The 13,185-nt window shown below is 44.4% G+C and overlaps 1 protein-coding gene across 3 annotated transcripts in view; it reads right to left on the bottom strand.

Annotated features, from left to right (window-relative positions):
- The window catches only part of LOC123993645 (NEDD4-binding protein 3-A-like), a 154,572-nt gene that overhangs the window by 3,562 nt on the left and 137,825 nt on the right, over nucleotides 1–13,185 (bottom strand). For all 3 annotated transcript variants that reach the window (XM_046296007.1, XM_046296006.1, XM_046296008.1), the window contains exon 9: nucleotides 6,237–6,492. In XM_046296007.1, the coding sequence (XP_046151963.1) occupies nucleotides 6,237–6,492 (256 nt within the window). The remainder of the gene's footprint in view (nucleotides 1–6,236; nucleotides 6,493–13,185) is intronic.

Genomic DNA, 13,185 nt, shown 5'->3' on the forward strand with positions numbered 1-13,185 from the left:
GAGAGAGGAGGAAGAGAAAGGGAAGATAAAGAGAGGGAAGGAGAGGGAAGATAAAGAGAGGGAGGGAGAGAGAGAGAGGAGGAAAGAGGAGGAAGAGAAAGAGAGGGAAAGAGGAGGAAGAGAAAGAGAGGGAGAGAGAGAGGGAAGATAAAGAGAGGGAGGGAGAGAGAGAGAGAGGGGAAGAGGAGGAAGAGAAAGAGAGGGGAGCAGAGAGAGAAAGAGATAAAGACAATTTTATGATCACCAATTAGCTTATTGGTCAACACAGTAACATTAGTCACACAAACACATGACAATCAATCATAATGTTACATAACTATCAAACATAATATAACATTACAATGAAACATAACATAAAAATCAAACATACCATTAAATAACAATCAAACATAACATAACAATCAAACACAACAATCAAACACAACAATCAAACACAACAATCAAACACAACAATCAAACACAACACAACAATCAAACAACAAACACAACACAACAATCAAACATAACAATAACATAATCAAACAAACACAACAATCAAACACAACACAACAATCAAACACAACAATCAACAATCAAAAACACAACACAACAATCAAACACAACACAACAATCAAACATAAACATAATAAATAACAATCAAACACAACACAACAATCAAACATCAAACAATAAATAACAATCAAACACAACAATCAAAAACATAACAATCAACAACAATCAAACAAACACAACAATCAAACATAACACAAACACAAACAATCAAACACAACACAACAATCAAACACAACAATCAAACAATCAAACACAAACAATCAAACAAACACAACAATCAAACACAACAATCAAACATAACAATAACAATCAAACACAAACAATAAACATAACACAACAATCAAACAAAAACATAACAAACAATCAAACACAACAATCAAACACAACACAACAATCAAACATAACACAACAATCAAACATAACACAACAATCAAACACAACAATCAAACATAACACAACAATCAAACACAACACAACAATCAAACACAACAATCAAACACAACAATCAAACACAACAATCAAACAAAAATAATCAAACACAACAATCAAACATAACACAACAATCAAACACAAACACAACAATCAAACACAACAAACATAACACAACAATCAAACACAACAATCAAACACACAACAATCAAACAAACAATCAAACATAACACAACAATCAAACATAACAAACAATCAAACATAACAAACAATCAAACAATAACACAACAATCAAACACAACAATCAAACATAACACAACAATCAAACAAACAATCAAACATAACAAACAATCAAACATAACAAAATAAACAATCAAACACAAACAAACAATCAAACATAACACAACAATCAAACACAACAATCAAACATAACACAACAATCAAACATAACACAACAATCAAACATAACACAACAATCAAACATAACACAACAATCAAACACAACACAACAATCAAACATAACAATCAAACAACAAACACAACAATCAACAAACAAACAATCAAACACAACAATCAAACAAACACAACAATCAAACATAACAACAATCAAACAAACAAACATAAATAACAATCAAACATCAAACACAACAAAACAAACACAACAATCAAACAATCAAACACAACAATCAAACATAACACAACAATCAAACAAACACAACAATCAAACACAACAATCAAACATAACACAACAATCAAACATAACACAACAATCAAACATAACACAACAATCAAACATAACACAAATCAAACAAACACAACAATCAAACATAACACAACAATCAAACATAACACAACAATCAAACAAACAAACAATCAAACACAACAATCAAACATAACACAACAATCAAACATAACACAAATAACAATCAAACATAACACAACAATCAAACATAACACAACAATCAAACATAACACAACAATCAAACACAAACACAACAATCAAACATAACACAACAATCAAACACAACACAACAATCAAACACAACAAACAATCAAACACAACACAACAATCAAACATAACACAACAATCAAACACAACAATCAAACACAACAATCAAACATAACACAACAATCAAACATAACACAACAATCAAACATAACACAACAATCAAACATAACAAAATAACAATCAAACATAACACAACAATCAAACACAACAAACAATCAAACATAACAAATCAAACATAACACAACAATCAAACATAACACAACAATCAAACATAACACAACAATCAAACATAACACAACAATCAAACATAACAATCAAACATAACACAACAATCAAACATAACACAACAATCAAACATAACACAACAATCAAACATAACACAACAATCAAACACAAACAATCAAACATCAAACAATCAAACACAACAAACAATAAACATAACAAACAATCAAACATAACACAACAATCAAACAACAACAATCAAACATAACACAACAATCAAACATAACACAACAATCAAACACAACACAACAATCAAACACAACACAACAATCAAACATAACACAACAATCAAACACAACACAACAATCAAACATAACAAAATAACAATCAAACATAACACAACAATCAAACACAACAATCAAACATAACACAACAATCAAAACACAACAATCAAACACAAACAATCAAACATAACACAACAAACACAACAATCAAACATAACACAACAATCAAACACAACAATCAAACATAACAAAATAACAATCAAACATAACACAACAATCAAACACAACAATCAAACACAACACAACAATCAAACACATAACAACAATCAAACATAACACAACAATCAAACACAACAATTAAACAAACAATCAAACATAACACAACAATCAAACAACAATCAAACATAACACAACAATCAAACACAACACAACAATCAAACAACAACAATCAAACATAACACAACAATCAAACATCAAACATTCAAACACAACACAACAATCAAACATAAAACAAACAATCAAACACAACAAACAATCAAACAATCAAACACAACACAACAATCAAACAATCAAACACAACACAACAATAACACAACAATCAAACACAACACAACAATCAAACACAACACAACAATCAAACAAACACAACAATCAAACACAAACAATCAAACACAAACAACAATCACAACAATCAAACACAACACAACAATCAAACACAACAATCAAACAAACAATAAACACACAAACAATCAAACACAACACAACAATCAATCAAAACACAACACAACAATCAAACACAACAATCAAACAAACACAACAATCAAACACAACAATCAAACACACAACAAAACAAACACAACAATCAAACAACAATCAAACAAACAATCAAACAAACACAACAATCAAACACACAACAATCAAACACACAACAATCAAACACAACACAATCAAACACAACAATCAACAATCAAACACACAACAATCAAACACAACAAACAATCAAACACAACAATAACACAACAATCAAACATAACAAACAATCAAACACAACAATCAAACAAACACAACAATCAAACACAACAATCAAACACAACACAACAATCAAACACAACACAACAATCAAACAATCAACACAACAATCAAACAATCAAACACAACAATCAACAATCAAACAAACACAACAATCAAACACAACAAACAATCAAACACAACAATCAAACACAACAATCAAACATAACACAACAATCAAACACAACAACAATCAAACACAACAAACAATCAAACACAACACAACAATCAAACACAACAATCAAACACAACACAACAATCAAACACAACACAACAATCAAACACAACACAACAATCAAACACAACACAACAATCAAACACAACACAACAATCAAACACAACAATCAAACAAACAATCAAACATAACACAACAATCAAACACAACACAACAATCAAACACAACAAATCAAACACAACACAACAATCAAAACACAACAATCAAACACAACAAACAATCAAACATAACACAACAATCAAACACAACAAACAATCAAACACAACAATCAACAATCAAACACAACAATCAAACAAACACAACAATCAAACACAACAAACAATCAAACACAACACAACAATCAAACACAACACAACAAAACAAACAAACAATCAACAAACAATCAAACACAACAAACAATCAAACACAACAATCAAACACAACAAACAATCAAACACAACACAACAATCAAACACAACAAACAATCAAACACAACAATCAAACACAAACACAACAATCAAACACAACACAACAATCAAACACAACAAACAAATCAAACACAACACAAACAAAACAAACACAACACAACAATCAAACACAAACAATCAAACACAACACAACAATCAAACACAAACAATCAAACACAACAATCAAACACAACAATCAAACAAAACAAACAATCAAACACAAACAATCAAACAAACACAACAATCAAACACAACACAACAATCAAACACAACACAACAAACAAACACAACAATCAAACAATCAAACACAACAATCAAACACAACAATCAAACACAACAAACAATCAAACACAACAATCAACAATCAAACACAACAATCAAACACAACATAACACAACAATCAAACACAACAATCAAACAAACAATCAAACATCAAACACAACAATCAACACAACAAACACAACAATCAAACACAACACAACAATCAAACACAACACAACAATCAAACACAACAATCAAACAAACAATCAAAACACAACAATCAAACATAACACAACAATCAAACACAACAAACAATCAAACACAACACAACAATCAAACAAACACAACAATCAAACACAACAATCAAACACAACAATCAAACACAACAATCAAACACAACAACAAACAATCAAACAAACACAACAATCAAACATAACACAACAATCAAACACAACAATCAAACACAACACAACAATCAAACACACAACAATCAAACACAACACAACAATCAAACACAACAATCAAACAAACACAACAATCAAACACAACAATCAAACATAACAAACAATCAAACATAACACAACAATCAAACACAACAATCAAACAAACAATCAATCAAACAAACAATAACACAACAATCAAACACAACAAACAATCAAACACAACACAACAATCAAACACAACAATCAAACACAACACAACAAACAAACAATCAAACACAACAATCAAACACAACACAACAATCAAACACAACAAACAATCAAACACAACAATCAAACAAACACAACAATCAAACACAACAATCAACACAACAATCAAACACAACACAACAATCAAACACAACAATCAAACAAACAATCAACAAAACAACAATCAAACAACAATCAAACACAACAAACAATCAAACACAACAAACAATAAACACAACAAACACAACAATCAAACACAACACAACAATCAAACACAACAATCAAACACAACAATCAAACACAACAATCAAACACAACACAACAATCAAACACAACACAACAATCAAACACAACACAACAATCAAACACAACACAACAATCAAACACAACACAACAATCAAACACAACACAACAATCAAACACAACACAACAATCAAACACAAACACAACAATCAAACACAACAAACAATCAAACACAACAAACAATCAAACACAACAATCAAACATAACACAACAATCAAACACAACACAACAATCAAACACAACACAACAATCAAACACAACACAACAATCAAACACAACAATCAAACACAACAATCAAACAATCAAACACAAACAAAACACAACAATCAAACATAACACAACAATCAAACACAACAAAACACAACAATCAAACACAACACAACAATCAAACACAACACAACAATCAAACACAACAATCAAACACAACACAACAATCAAACACAACACAACAATCAAACACAACACAACAATCAAACACAACAATCAAACACAACAATCAAACACAACAATCAAACACAACACAACAATCAAACACAACACAACAATCAAACACAACACAACAATCAAACATAACATGATAATAAATGATCTTTAACAGACAATTTTTTATCAAAAGTGACTTACAGTCATGCTTGCATACATTTGAGGTATATGTGGCCCCAGGAATCAAACCCACAACCCTGGCGGTGCAAGCGCCATGCACGACCAACTGAGCTACAGAGGACCACGTATCTATACCTGATGCCCCTCCTGATCCTCGAGACTCTAGTGTTCCACTCTCCTCTGCTCCACCTTTCTCCAGTTGTCGAAGTTGCGCCCCCTGTAGGGCTGTCTGCAGCGTGTCTATCTGTCCATCACTTCTCTGCAGCTCTCTTCTGGTCTCTCTCAGCTGGGTCTTCAGCTGGAACAGCTCTGACAGCTTGCTGGTCACCTCCGCCTGGGAATCACGCAGCTGTTGCTTCAACAACGAGATCTCACCCGACTTCTGACACACCTGAAAGGTAAGGAGGGAGGGGTGGTGAAAGAGGATATTAAATAAACCCTGCTCTTCACCAGCATCCCTTAGTCAAATCCTCCTCTCAATTCAATTCAATTCAAGGGGCTTTATTGGCATGGGAAACATGTGATAACATTGCCAAAGCAAGTGAGGTAGATAATACGCCTCCAACTCAATCATCAAGTTTGCGGACGACACAACAGTGGTAGGCTTGATTACCAACAACGACGAGACGGCCTACAGGGAGGAGGTGAGGGCCCTCGGAGTGTGGTGTCAGGAAAATAACCTCACACTCAACCTCAACAAAACTAAGGAGATGATTGTGGACTTCAGGAAACAGCAGAGGGAACACCCCCCTATCCACATCGATGGAACAGTAGTGGAGAGGGTAGCTAGTTTTAAGTTCCTCGGCATACACATCACAGACAAACTGAATTGGTCCACTCACACTGACAGCGTCGTGAAGAAGGCGCAGCAGCGCCTATTCAACCTCAGGAGGCTGAAGAAATTCGGCTTGTCACCAAAAGCACTCACAAACTTCTACAGATGCACAATCGAGAGCATCCTGGCGGGCTGTATCACCGCCTGGTACGGCAACTGCTCCGCCCTCAACCGTAAGGCTCTCCAGAGGGTAGTGAGGACTGCACAACGCATCACCGGGGGCAAACTACCTGCCCTCCAGGACACCTACACCACCCGTTGTTACAGGAAGGCCATAAAGATCATCAAGGACATCAACCACCCGAACCACTGCCTGTTCACCCCGCTATCATCCAGAAGGCGAGGTCAGTACAGGTGCATCAAAGCTGGGACCGAGAGACTGAAAAACAGCTTCTATCTCAAGGCCATCAGACTGTTAAACAGCCACCACTAACACTGAGTGGCTGCTGCCAACACACTGTCATTGACACTGACCCAACTCCAGCCATTTTAATAATGGGAATTGATGGGAAATGATGTAAATATATCACTAGCCACTTTAAACAATGCTACCTTATATAATGTTACTTACCCTACATTATTCATCTCATATGCATATGTATATACTGTACTCTACATCATCGACTGCATCCTTATGTAACACATGTATCACTAGCCACTTTAACTATGCCACTTTGTTTACTTTGTCTACACACTCATCTCATATGTATATACTGTACTCGATACCATCTACTGTATGCTGCTCTGTACCATCACTCATTCATATATCCTTATGTACATGTTCCTTATCCCCTTACACTGTGTATAAGACAGTAGTTTTGGAATTGTTAGTTAGATTACTTGTTGGTTATCACTGCATTGTCGGAACTAGAAGCACAAGCATTTCGCTACACTCGCATTAACATCTGCTAACCATGTGTATGTGACAAATAAAATTTGATTTGATTTGATTTGATTTAATATACAAAAGTGAAATAAACAATAAAAATTAACCTATGCCTGTCCTCCGTCCTCTTAGTTCACAGACCCATCTCTATGTTTTTACCTTCACTTACCTACAACTCTCCATCCTTCTACCCCCTCACCTTCCCCACTACATCCTCCTACACCCTCACCTTCCCCACTACACCCCCACCTTCCCCACTACATCCTCCTACACCCTCACCTTCCCCACTACATCCTCCTACACCCTCACCTTCCCACTACATCCTCCTACACCCTCACCTTACCCACTACATCATCCTACCCCCTCACCTTCCCACTACATCCTCCTACACCCTCACCTTACCCACTACATCCTCCTACACCCTCACCTTACCCACTACATCCTCCTACCCCCTCACCTTCCCACTACATCCTCCTACACCCTCACCTTACCCACTACATCATCCTACCCCCTCACCTTCCCACTACATCCTCCTACACCCTCACCTTCCCCACTACACCCCCACCTTCCCCACTACATCCTCCTACACCCTCACCTTCCCCACTACATCCTCCTACACCCTCACCTTCCCACTACATCCTCCTACACCCTCACCTTACCCACTACATCATCCTACCCCCTCACCTTCCCACTACATCCTCCTAACCCCTCACCTTACCCACTACATCCTCCTACACCCTCACCTTACCCACTACATCATCCTACCCCCTCACCTTCCCACTACATCCTCCTACACCCTCACCTTCCCACTACATCCTCCTACACCCTCACCTTCCCACTACATCCTCCTACACCCTCACCTTCCCCACTACATCCTCCTACACCCCCACCTTCCCCACTACATCCTCCTACACCCTCACCTTCCCCACTACATCCTCCTACACCCTCACCTTCCCACTACATTCTCCTACACCCTCACCTTACCCACTACATCATCCTACCCCCTCACCTTCACACTACATCCTCCTAACCCCTCACCTTCCCCACTACATCCTCCTACACCCTCACCTTCCCCACTACATCCTCCTACACCCCCACCTTCCCCACTACATCCTCCTACACCCTCACCTTCCCCACTACATCCTCCTACACCCTCACCTTCCCACTACATCCTCCTACACCCTCACCTTACCCACTACATCATCCTACCCCTCACCTTCCCACTACATCCTCCTACCCCCCTTTCCACTACATCCTCCTACCCCCTCACCTTCCCACTACATCCCCCAACCACATCACGTTCCCCACACCATCCCCCCACCCCTCACCTTCCCCACTCCATCCCCCAACCCCGTCACCTTCCCCACTACATCATCCTACACCCTCACCTTACCCACTACATCACCCTACTCCCTCACCTTACCCACTACATCATCCTACTCCCTCACCTTACCCACTACATCATCCTACTCCCTCACCTTACCCACTACATCACCCTACACCCTCACCTTACCCACTACATCCTCCTACCCCCTCACCTTACCCACTACATCATCCTACACCCTCACCTTCTATACTACATCCTCCTACCCCCTCACCTTCCCACTACATCCTCCTACCCCATCACCTTACCCACTCCATCCCCCAACTCCGTCACCTTCCCCACCACATCATCCTACCCCCTCACCTTACCCACTACATCCTCCTACACCCTCACCTTCCATACTACATCATCATACACCCTCACCTTCCCCTCACCTTCCCCCCACCCCTTTACCTTCCCCACTCGATCCCCCCACCCCCTCCCCACCATGCCCCCAACCCTCAACTTCCCCACTTCCATCCCCCCACGCCCACTCCATCCCCCCACCTTCCCACTACATCTTCCTACCCCCTCACCTTACCCACTACATCATCCTACCCCTCACCTTACCCACTACATCCTCCTACACCCTCACCTTCCATACTACATCATCCTACACCCTCACATTCCATACTACATCCTCCTACCCCATCACCTTACCCACTAGATCCTCCTACACCCTCACCTTACCCACTTCATCCTCCTACACCCTCACCTTCCATACTACATCATCCTACACCCTCACCTTCCCCACTACATCACCCCACTCCTCACCTTCCCCACTCCATCCCCCAACCCCTCACCTTCCCCACTCCATCCCCCCACCCCCTCACTCCATCCCCCCACCTTCCCTACTCCATCCCCTCACCCCCTCACCTTCCCCACCCCTCACCTTCCCCACTCCATCCCCCCACCCCCTCACCTTCCCCACTCCATCCCCCAACCCCCTCACCTTCCCCACTCCAACCCCCCACCCCCTCACCTTCCCCACTCCACCCACCTACCCCCTGAGTCTCCTCCAGAGTAGGGCTAGTTCCCCTCACACTGCTCTGACCGTCTCTCTGTCTCCCCACCCCTCACCTTCCCCACTCCACCCCCTACCCCCTGAGTCTCCTCCAGAGTAGGGCTGGTTCCCCTCAGACTGCCCTGACCCTCTCTCTGTCTCCCCACCCCCTCACCTTCCCCACTCCACCCCCTACCCCCTGAGTCTCCTCCAGAGTAGGGCTGGTTCCCCTCAGACTGCCCTGACCCTCTCTCTGTCTCCCCACCCCCTCACCTTCCCCACTCCACCCCCTACCCCCTGAGTCTCCTCCAGAGTAGGGCTGGTTCCCTCAGACTGCCCTGACCCTCTCTCTGTCTCCCCACCCCCTCACCTTCCCCACTCCACCCCCCTACCCCCTGAGTCTCCTCCAGAGTAGGGCTGGTTCCCCTCAGACTGCCCTGACCCTCTCTCTGTCTCCCCACCCCTCACCTTCCCCACTCCACCCCCTACCCCCTGAGTCTCCTCCAGAGTAGGGCTGGTTCCCCTCAGACTGCCCTGACCCTCTCTCTGTCTCCCCACCCCCTCACCTTCCCCACTCCACCCCCTACCCCCTGAGTCTCCTCCAGAGTAGGGCTGGTTCCCTTCAGACTGCCCTGACCCTCTCTCTGTCTCCCCACCCCCTCACCTTCCACTGAGTCTCCTCCAGAGTAGGGCTGGTTCCCCTCAGACTGCCCTGACCCTCTCTCTGTCTCCCCACCCCCTCACCTTCCACTGAGTCTCCTCCAGAGTAGGGCTGGTTCCCCTCAGACTGCCCTGACCCTCTCTCTGTCTCCCCACCCCCTCACCTTCCCCACTCCACCCCCTACCCCCTGAGTCTCCTCCAGAGTAGGGCTGGTTCCCTTCAGACTGCCCTGACCCTCTCTCTGTCTCCCCACCCCCTCACCTTCCACTGAGTCTCCTCCAGAGTAGGGCTGGTTCCCCTCAGACTGCCCTGACCCTCTCTCTGTCTCCCCACCCCCTCACCTTCCACTGAGTCTCCTCCAGAGTAGGGCTGGTTCCCTTCAGACTGCCCTGACCCTCTCTCTGTCTCCCCACCCCCTCACCTTCCACTGAGTCTCCTCCAGAGTAGGGCTGGTTCCCTTCAGACTGCCCTGACCCTCTCTCTGTCTCCCCACCCCCTCACCTTCCCCACTCCACCCCCTACCCCCTGAGTCTCCTCCAGAGTAGGGCTGGTTCCCTTCAGACCGCCCTGACCCTCTATCTGTCTCCCCACCCCTCACCTTCCCCACTCCATCCCCCCACCCCCTCACCTTCCCCACTCCATCCCCCCACCCCCTCACCTTCCACTGAGTCTCCTCCAGAGTAGGGCTGGTTCCCCTCAGACTGCCCTGACCCTCTCTCTGTCTCCCCACCCCCTCACCTTCCCCACTCCACCCCCTACCCCCTGAGTCTCCTCCAGAGTAGGGCTGGTTCCCCTCAGACTGCCCTGACCCTCTCTCTGTCTCCCCACCACCTCACCTTCCCCACTCCACCCCCCTACCCCCTGAGTCTCCTCCAGAGTAGGGCTGGTTCCCCTCAGACTGCCCTGACCCTCTCTCTGTCTCCCCATCCCCTCACCTTCCACTGAGTCTCCTCCAGAGTAGGGCTGGTTCCCTTCAGACCTTCTGACCCTCTCTCTGTCTCCCCACCGCCTCACCTTCCCCACTCCATCCCCCCACCCCCTCACCTTCCACTGAGTCTCCTCCAGAGTAGGGCTGGTTCCCCTCAGACTGCCCTGACCCTCTCTCTGTCTCCCCACCCCCTCACCTTCCACTGAGTCTCCTCCAGAGTAGGGCTGGTTCCCTTCAGACTGCCCTGACCCTCTCTCTGTCTCCCCACCCCCTCACCTTCCACTGAGTCTCCTCCAGAGTAGGGCTGGTTCCCTTCAGACTGCCCTGACCCTCTCTCTGTCTCCCCACCCCTCACCTTCCCCACTCCATCCCCCCCACCCCCTCACCTTCCACTGAGTCTCCTCCAGAGTAGGGCTGGTTCCCCTCAGACTGCCCTGACCCTCTCTCTGTCTCCCCACCCCCTCACCTTCCCCACTCCACCCCCTACCCCCGAGTCTCCTCCAGAGTAGGGCTGGTTCCCCTCAGACTGTCCTGACCCTCTCTCTGTCTCCCCACCCCCTCACCTTCCCCACTCCACCCCCTACCCCCTGAGTCTCCTCCAGAGTAGGGCTGGTTCCCCTCAGACTGCCCTGACCCTCTCTCTGTCTCCCCATCCCCTCACCTTCCACTGAGTCTCCTCCAGAGTAGGGCTGGTTCCCTTCAGACCGCCCTGACCCTCTCTCTGTCTCCCCACCGCCTCACCTTCCCCACTCCATCCCCCCACCCCCTCACCTTCCACTGAGTCTCCTCCAGAGTAGGGCTGGTTCCCTTCAGACTGCCTTGACCCTCTCTCTGTCTCCCCACTCCACCCCCCTACCCCCTGAGTCTCCTCCAGAGTAGGGCTGGTTCCCTTCAGACTGCCCTGACCCTCTCTCTGTCTCCCCACCCCCTCACCTTCCCCACTCCATCCCCCTACCCCCTGAGTCTCCTCCAGAGTAGGGCTGGTTCCCCTCAGACTGCCCTGACCGTCTCTCTGTCTCCCCACCCCCTCACCTTCCCCACTCCACCCCCTACCCCCTGAGTCTCCTCCAGAGTAGGGCTGGTTCCCCTCAGACTGCCCTGACCCTCTCTCTGTCTCCCCACCCCCTCACCTTCCCCACTCCACCCCCTACCCCCTGAGTCTCCTCCAGAGTAGGGCTGGTTCCCCTCAGACTGCCCTGACCCTCTCTCTGTCTCCCCACCCCCTCACCTTCCCCACTCCACCCCCTACCCCCTGAGTCTCCTCCAGAGTAGGGCTGGTTCCCTTCAGACTGCCCTGACCCTCTCTCTGTCTCCCCACCCCCTCACCTTCCCCACTCCACCCCCTATCCCCTGAGTCTCCTCCAGAGTAGGGTTGGTTCCCCTCAGACTGCCCTGACCCTCTCTCTGT

This window comes from Oncorhynchus gorbuscha, linkage group LG13, assembly GCF_021184085.1.
Source record: "Oncorhynchus gorbuscha isolate QuinsamMale2020 ecotype Even-year linkage group LG13, OgorEven_v1.0, whole genome shotgun sequence".
NCBI classification, from domain to species: domain Eukaryota; kingdom Metazoa; phylum Chordata; class Actinopteri; order Salmoniformes; family Salmonidae; genus Oncorhynchus; species Oncorhynchus gorbuscha.